Source organism: Henckelia pumila, chromosome 4, assembly GCF_033568475.1.
Source record: "Henckelia pumila isolate YLH828 chromosome 4, ASM3356847v2, whole genome shotgun sequence".
NCBI classification, from domain to species: Eukaryota; Viridiplantae; Streptophyta; class Magnoliopsida; order Lamiales; family Gesneriaceae; genus Henckelia; species Henckelia pumila.
In genome coordinates, this window is record NC_133123.1 from 122,540,675 (window position 1) to 122,550,229 (window position 9,555).

The 9,555-nt window shown below is 39.9% G+C and overlaps 1 protein-coding gene across 1 annotated transcript; it reads right to left on the reverse strand.

Moving 5' to 3' along the window:
* Positions 1-244: 244 nt before the first annotated feature.
* On the reverse strand, positions 245-1,012 carry LOC140861661 (uncharacterized). The gene has a single exon (XM_073264682.1). The coding sequence runs from the start codon at positions 1,010-1,012 to the stop codon at positions 245-247; it is 768 nt and encodes a 255-aa protein (XP_073120783.1).
* Positions 1,013-9,555: the final 8,543 nt, after the last annotated feature.

The following is a 9,555-nucleotide window of genomic DNA, read 5'->3' on the forward strand; positions in this document are numbered from 1 at the left end:
TTCGATCCCCAACGGTGGCATAGGTGGAATACATATCTTTATCGGCACAAATGTGACTCGTAGAGCCGGTATCAATCCACCATCCTCTCGGATCATCCACCATGTTGGTCTCACAAATAACGGCACTTAAATCAATATCAGAAATTGCTAAAGGTACATACCTTTGTTCAACCAAGTTTGATTGATTTCGTTTCTGATTTGTGTTCTTTTTCTTTGGAATTCGGCAATCCCTTGCCATATGATTCTATTTGCCACAGTTGTAGCAACTTCCTTGGAATTTCTTCGCTTTCCCTTTTTGCTTTCCATCATGGGGGCGCTTCATCTTGTGACTCGTACTAGATTCCGCCAGATTTGCTTTGGCCTCGGTTTCCATCTTTTTATGTGACTTGGTCTCGGTATTTCTGTTGTCCTCCTCAATGCGAAGTCGCACTATAAGATCTTCAAGTTTCAACTCTTTACGTTTGTGCTTAAGGTAGTTTTTGAAGTTTTTCCACATAGGAGGCAACTTCTCAATGATAGACGCGACTTGGAATGGTTCATTGATTTCCATCCCTTCGGCCAATAAGTCATGCAAGATGATTTGTATCTCTTGCACTTGACTCATTACAGTTTTTGAGTCTATCATCTTGAAGTCCAGAAATTTGCCAACCACGAACTTGTTTATACCTGCGTCTTCCATTTTGTATTTCTTCTCCAATGAATCCCAGAGTTCCTTGGCCGTCTTGACTGATGAATAAACACTATAGAGAGTGTCATCAAGGCCATTCAGAATATAGTTTCTGCACAGAAAATCGCTGTGGTTCCATGCATCAACAACGGTCCTCATTTGGGTGTCAGAATCGCCATCAACGACGATAGGGGGATCCTCCTTCAGAAATCTAGACAGATTGAGCGTTGTCAGATAGAACAACATCTTATGCTGCCAACATTTGAAGTCGGCACCATAAAACTTTGGCGGCTTTTCTCCATGTGCAGGGGTGGAAGTGAGCGGAGTGAATAAAACAGTAGACATCTTCAGAATCCGAGAAATACAAAAAGTTCGTCTTGCGATTGTTATAAAGGTGTACTTCGAATTCTGAAAACGTGTACAACAACAGCAGCAACGGCAACAACTAGTCGAGGCAAGAGAATCTCTCTATCCGCAAGACAAAATTTTCCGTTAACAGTGCTCAACGTTGGCGGCAATCGTCTCTAAGATACAACGACTAACGATCGTGATATAGCAGCACTACAAATATCACGAACTTCAGCGAACGAAAATAAGTTTCAACTTTTCTTTGAGAAAGTGAGGGAGAGATTTTTCAGAAATCAGAAATCTGATATATACGTTATCAGATGTTTCTATGTAACTTTTATGTGTTATAACCAATGTATATATAGTCTTATACATGAAACAACACATTTGAAGGCGTAAGGATGCAACCCATGATAGAAAAAGCCCAAAAAGAGTCGTGACTTTTCAGAACTCGCACCTAATAGGTGTCGCGTGCGGGCGGTAATATTTTACCGCTCGGGCGCACACCTACTTTGACGAGGTGATGCGCTCGAGCGGTAATTATTTACCGCCCGGGCGCACTCAATAATAAAATATTATTTTAAATAAATTTTATCTAAAAAAAATAATTTATCATAAGACCTCGCCTAGCCGGACCGGCCGGCCGCGCGCGCGTGTGTGTTTGTTGCATCGATTAACGTCTTGCCCCATTACAAAACATCTGGTGCCCTAAGGGCCCAATCCCATAAACCAAACATGGGTTATTTAAGGTGAACAACAAATTGGAGTTGTTCCAATGTGGGACAACCAATTCCCCATTTCCCTACAATTTATTTCACCAAAGTTTTGAATTTTTCAATACTTGGGACAAGTGTTTCAAGCCATTTGGATCAATCATTTCAAACCCTTTCAAGCCCATTTCTTCCAACAATCATAATTCATTCAATATTTCCAATAATCCCCCACATGAATGAATTTCACGTAAATTAGCATTCTCACTAGAAAGTCATTTTGAGTTATTGTTACATCAGGATAGGTAGCTTGTGGCTTTGAACCTACCGTAGTAAAATACTATCGGATTTACTAGTTGGATAGTGACGCGATGTCTTGAACTAGTCAACCGTTTGTGTAAACCAAGACAATAGTACTTACATAACAATACTCTAACATATTTTGTTCTCACGTTGTGTCCATTTCGGTCCTGGACCGTATCTTAGATTCATAAGTGTTGCAATCAAAGCGGCCAATACTTCGCACTTATATAGGTGATCTCCTATCAAAAGTATCATGCGTTACTCCACCTCATAGGTATAGGAATCATTAAAAGAAAACTTAACCTCACCACATTTTGCAGGTTATTTATACTTGGATATTTTAGGAATGAGCAAGTAACAATTCCAAGCACTCAGACTAATATTTATAACTTAGTTATCCCATTGAACCAATGTTTTGGGATCTCCAATTCTCAAGGTTGGGTTACCGCTATAAATATTTTTAATTTGTGGATTTTAAACCCATTCCTCCAAGTAGTTTGTACATTTGATCTCTATTTATACTTTTTGTAAGCGGATCCGCAAGGTTTTCCTTTGACTTCACATAGTCAACCAAATAACCCCATTCGAGATCAATTGTCTTATGGTATTGTGTCTCCGACGAATATGTTGAGATTTACCATTGTACATACTACTTTGTGCTCTTCCTATTGCTGACTGACTGTCACAATGAATCGTAATGGAAGACACCGGTTTATTCCAACATGGAATATCTTCTAGAAAGTTTCAAAGCCACTCGGCTTCTTCTCCAGCTTTATCTAGAGCAATGAACTCGGACTCCATAGTCGACCGAGCTATACAAGTTTGTTTAGAGGATCTCCATGACACCGCTCCTCCACCGATTGTGAACACATATCTACTCGTAGACTTGGAGTCTTTCGTGTCAGAAATCCAATTTGCATCACAATATCCTTCTAGGACTGCAGGATATTTTGTATACACTATTTCATAACTAGAAGTGTATTTCAAATATCCAAGCACTCTCATTAGTGCTTTTCAATGATCATCACTTGGATTACTTGTGAACCGACTAAGTTTGTTTACAGTATATGCAAGATCAGGACGGGTACAGTTAGTTAAGTACATTAAACTTCCTATCACCCTTGCATATTCCACTTGTGAAACAGGTTCTCCTCTATTTTTGGCTAAATGTGTACCCAATTCCATAGGTGTTCTAGTCGGAGGACGATTTTTGGAATTAAATCGTTCAAGAACTTTTTCTACATAATGAGTTTGGGATAACATAATTCCAGTAGGAAGTCTAGAGACTTTAATTCCTAGAATAATATCACACAATCCCAAATCCTTCATGTCAAAATGTTGTCTCAACATTTTCTTGGTTTTCACAATCAATTCACGGTTGCTGTCCATGATTAACATGTCATCTACATAAAAACAAATAATTACATATGCATTTTTAGTACCTTTGATGTAGACACATTTGTCACATTCATTTATTGTGAAACAATTTGACAACATTGCAGTGTCAAAATTTTGATGCCACTGTTTAGGTGCTTGTTTGAGTCCATACAATGACTTGACAAGTTTACACACATTTCCTTCTTTTCCGGGTATAATAAACCCTTCTGGTTGTTTTATATATATTTCTTCGTCCAACTCTCCATTCAAAAACGCTGTTTTAACATCCATTTGATGTATCTTTAGATCATGCAATGCTGCAATAGCTATGAGAACACGAATGGGTGTTATTCTAAAACAGGAGAGTAGGTATCGAAGAAATCATATCCCTCCTTTTGTCTAAAACCTTGAACCACTAATCGAGCTTTATATTTATCTATAGATCCATCTTCTTTGTATTTCCTTTTAAGAATCCACTTGGATCCTAAAGATTTACATCCCGGAGGGAGATCAACCAACTCCCACGTATGATTGTGCATGATAGAATCTATTTTATTTTGTATGGCTTCCTTCCAAAAAGGAGCTTCAGGATTTGATAAAGCCTCTTGAAGAGGTCTTGGTTCATTATCTAACATGTATATTAGAAAATCAAGACCAAACGACTTTTCAACTCTTACACGCTTGCTGCGTCGTGGTTCCTCGTTGTTTTGTGGAGTTTCAGTTGTGTTTTCATGAGTTCGCTTGTTCGAATTAATTTCTTTCCTTTTTTTACATGGAAAGATATTTTCAAAGAATACATCATTCCTTGACTCCATAATTGTGCATTCATGTACATCAGGAATAATTTACTTATGTACTAAAAATCGATATGCACTACTATTGTATGCATAACCAATAAATATACAGTCAACCGTTTTAGGCCCAATTTTTATTTGTTTTGGCTTAGGTACTTCTACTTTAGCCAAACACCCCCACACTTTGAGGTATTGGTAAGAAGGTTTACGATCTTTCCACTGTTCATATGGTGTTTCGTCTTTTCCTTTTATTGGAATCCGATTTAGAATGTGAGTTGCTTAGAGAATCGCTTCACCCCACATATTTTGAGGTAAGCCCGAATTTATTAACAACGCGTTCATCATTTCCTTTAATGTTCGATTTTTGCATTATGCAACGCCATTGGATTGAGGTGAGTAAGGGGCTGTCGTTTGATGAATGATGCCTGAAGTTCAGCAAAATTCTTCAAAAGAAGCCACATACTCTCCACCTCGATCATTTCGAATCATTTTAATTTTTGAACTTCGTTGATTTTCAATCTTAGTCTTATATTTCTTGAAATCTTCAATTGCTTCATCTTTGCTTTTCAATAAATATACGTAACAAAATGAAACGACCCTAACTACTAGACTAAAAAAAATAATTTAAATGAAAATTTGCGGATTTTTTTAAAATTTTTGCCATGACTTGTTTGCAAAGCAAACAAGCCATCTTAACCCAGTCAACAATTCAAATAAGGAAAGAAAAACTGACTTAAAAACTCAAGTGCGCTAATCATAAACATGCAATCCTAGTAACCACCTCCCGGTTACAGCATAAAGTAAACTAAGGCATTTAAAAGTTCGCAATAATCATAAACATGCATAGGTGTAGACATACTACAAATTCATCAACTGTAGCACAGGGAAAGCACATCCTGGCTATAAATACTGAAAGTACTCAAATAACTCTTCATTATTACATAACAGAGTAATGTGCGGAAAAACGTAAACATAAAGAAGCAACGGTCACTGGGCCTTGCACCGCCGATGGCCTCATCCCAGTAGATCATGCCCCTCCATCTCAACAACAGTCTCCTCACCTGCAAACATTCAAGCATAGTGAGTCTAAAGACTCAACAAGTATAAACAGTGTAATAACAAGGGTTTAAAATACGTGATGCAATAGCTCAACTTTAACTGTAATATGCATGAAACTAGAAGGTATAGAAAACATGCACTGATGAACTCACGCTATAAAAGACTTTCAACTTTCTTAACATCAACCTCATACTTTACTTAACCTCATGCATGGCTGACTGACATCAACGTAAGACGAGTCAACTGAAATAATGAAACTTTAACTTTTAAACTTTTCTTTTCCTTTTCTTTTTCCTCATAGAAATCAGTTCCTTGATTTGTGACCCTCTGTTTCGATCATGATCATGGCTGCAGTGCACTATGCCGGAAAGACGACGAGATTTCTCCCGACGAACTTAACCCCTCTGTGGCAAGGAGACCGAGATAACTCCCGATCCCACATTGCCCTTATGTGGCAAGGAGACCGAGATTACTCCCGATCCCACATTGCCCTCTGTGGCAAGGATAAACAAGATGTCTCTTGCTCCCTACCTAAACCTCTATAACCTCTTGGTGAGTAGACCGAGGCATCCCCCGACCTAGCAACACCCCTCTTTGTCACAAACAAATCACTTCATTCAAAAACATTTACTTTCTTTTTCTTTTCATTCATTAAGACTCGACTCACACCTCTTTATAGCATGCAAAACAAGAAAACTTCCTTTCACTTTATGAAACTCAAGAACATGTCATATGCACACGAATAGGCAACCTTTAAGACATGAGACTCAACTCAAAAATGTGGGTGTAAGGTGGATGAGTGGCTGCCCCTAAGACAAAAGAAACACTTCACTCAACAATTTCCCTCAAACTTGACGTAGCCCGAGCAAGAGAACCGTAAGACCCTAAACTTTGTCATGCCTTAACCAAAACCCGTCTCGCTTGAACCGACACTTAACAAACACTTCAAATTACCCCTAGGAATAGGTGGTAACATCAAATGATCAAACGAGCTAATTGACAAGACAAGAAAATTGGACAGCCCCTTTTTACAAAGAAAAATCTGCACCTACACCTCCAATTTAAAAGACTCATAACTTGGTCCAAACTTATCCGAAATAAGCCCATTTTATACCGACACGACCACAACATCATGAACTTTACTATGGTACAGCCCTAACACTGCCCAGACCTCAGCCAAGACCTGCCCTGCCCCGTTAACAGTACTGCCCTGCACACTCAACAACACCCAACTTACCTCTAACTAAAAAATTCAACCCCATAACCCTCTTTCCTCAACTTTTCTCCATACCAAACATCAATACACCTCAAATAACATCACTTAGGACTTTTCCCAAGCACTTGGATAACACCCAACCACACTTTCACCTCACATTTCGAAAACTTGAAATTTTAAGCATCAAAAGCCTCAAAATATTGGGTAATCAATCAAGACTCATGCAAATCAATTAAATGCCTCAACATCATTTCAATTCCAGCCCTTACACATGCAAAACTTCAAAATTTAGGGCACCTCACTTCTGAATTTTCGAAATTATGCAAACCCACTCATAAAAATCCATGCCATAGCTTCTAAATTCATCATTTAATCACATAAACACAACTCAAATGCAATACTTAAAAAAAAAACAGCCCTACCTCCACTAAATCATGCAAAAACCAAACCCTACATACATATACATCATGCATTTCGAAATTTTGCAAAAGAAAGTTAAGGGTGGGGATAGATATTGCTTGAATGAAAGCCCAAGAACAATTTATACTTGCCTTCCAACCTTTACCAACAAGAAAATCGAAAACAAGGGGGAGGAAAGGGCTGGACACTAGCCAAACACCAAGCTATGCTTCTTGTGGAGTTCCTCCGGCGGTGGGGACGGCGATGGTTGGCGGCGGCGGCAGCTAGGAGGCGAGGGAGAGGAGCCGGCCGAAGTGAAACCTCAAGGGGAAGGGGGGGGGGGTGGCGGCTCTTGAGGGGGAAAGGGCTAGGGTTTTTAATTTAGGTTGTAAATGTGTATTTTAGAGGGAAATAAATGAGAGTGTATTGTGTGTAGTGTTTTAAAGTTGCTTTTGTACTTGTAAAAGTGCTACTAGCACTATTACAACTCTTTACCTCAAAACTTTTGCACCTTTAAAACTTCTAAGTTTAAAATTTCAACTCTCAATATTTTAATTGAAATTACACTAGCCCGGATTTAATAAAATCCTATTTTATGAAAAGTTTAGAAAATAATCCAAGAAAATGATAAAATTGCTTTTTGACCCCTTAAAAGTTCAAAATTCACATTTTTGGCCAAAATTCCCTTTTTCCTCTAACTTAAAATCTTAAAAACGAAAGTCTTGAAAATATACCACCGAAGCCCACCATCGTCGCCTGCCGGGATAGAAACTCACTAACTAAACAATTCAAGGCATTTAATTCAAATAAGTAAAGCAATGCTATCTTTGACTGAAACTTAAACAATTAACTTCAAGAAATTAAAAATATAAATACTGAAAATAATTTTAGGCATGATATTCAAATTTTAAAAGTTCTTGGTGTTACAATTCCTCCCTCCCTAATAAGGAATTTCGTCCTCGAAATTAAAACTCACCAAAAAGCTCCGGATAGAGATCTTTGAAATCTGCTTCTGCTTCCCAAGTGGCCTCTTCATCCGAATGGTTCTGCCATCTCACCTTGATCATTGGAATTGACTTGTTACGGAGTCTTCTCTCCTGTCTATCCAAAATCCGGATGGGCGTCTCCTCATAGGACAGGTGAGGAGATAGTTGAAGCGGTTCCGAACTGAGCACATGGGATGGGTTCGAGATGTACTTCCTCAACATCGACACATGGAAGACACTATGGATCTTATCAAGGTTAGGCGGCAGGGCCACTCTATAAGCCAGTGCCCCTACCCTATCCAAAATCTCAAAGGGTCCTATAAACCTCGGTGCCAACTTTCCTTTCTTCCCAAACCTCAAAACTCCCTTCAGCGGCGCTACACGGATGAATACATGATCACCCACCGAGAACTCCAAGTCTCTCCTCTGGTGATCAGCATAACTCTTCTGCCTACTCTGGGCAGTCCTCATCCTATCACGGATCTTAGCCACTACCTCGGTGGTCAACTGAACAATCTCCGGACCAAAGTCTGATCTCTCATCTATCTCATCCCACAACACTGGAGATCTACACTTCCTCCCATAAAGTGCCTCGTAGGGAGCCATGCCAATAGTGGACTGAAAACTATTATTATACGCGAATTCCACTAGTGGTAGTCTCGACTCCCAACTACCTTGAAAATCAATAGCACATGCCCTCAAAAGATCCTCCAAAATCTGAATCACCCTCTCTGACTGGCCATCAGTCTGCGGGTGGAAGGCGGTGCTAAAAAGTAGCTTCGTACCCATAGCGGAATGAAGACTCTTCCAAAAATACGAAGTAAACCGTGGATCTCTATCAGACACTATGGAGACTGGAATACCATGTAGTCTGACTATCTCCCGGATATACAACTCCGCGAACTGAGTCATCGTGAAAGTCATCTTCACCGGTAAAAAGTGAGCCGACTTAGTGAGACGGTCTACAATAACCCAAATAGCATTTGAACCTCTCACTGTCTTTGGCAATCCCACAACAAAGTCCATGGTGATATTCTCCCATTTCCACTCAGGAATAGGGAGAGGCTTAAGCAATCCGGCCGGTCTCTGATGCTCCGCCTTGACCTGCTGGCATGTCAGGCATTCTGACACGAATCGGGCAATGTCACTTTTCATGCCTGGCCACCAATAAAGCTGCTGAAGATCCCGATACATCTTCGTACTACCAGGGTGGATTGAGTACGGCGATGTATGTGCCTCTGCCATGATAGTAACTCGCAGAGAATCACCTGCGGGAACCCAAAATCTACCTCTGTACCTCACGATCCCATCTACCACAGCATACAAACCGCTGCCTTTCTCCTCATCTCTCTGTCTCCACTTTCTGACCTGCTCATCAACTGACTGCGCTGCACGGATACGATCAAAAAGTGTAGTCTGCACACTTAGTGAAGACAATCTGGGAGCTCTACCACTTGCATAAAACTCTAGACCATACCTCTGAATCTCAACCTGCAACGGTCTAGACACTGACAAGGAGGTAATCACTGCAGTCTTCCTGCTCAAAGCATCTGCAACCACATTAGCTTTACCAGGGTGGTAGCTAATATTGCAGTCATAGTCCTTCACCAACTCTAACCACCTACGCTGCCTCATATTCAACTCCTTCTGGGTGAAGAAGTACTTGAGGCTTTTGTGGTCTGTGAAGATCTGACTC

Bases quoted from the DNA above. Each gene is read 5' to 3' on its own strand.
- LOC140861661 (XM_073264682.1), bottom strand. From the start codon at position 1,012: ATGTCTACTGTTTTATTCACTCCGCTCACTTCCACCCCTGCACATGGA.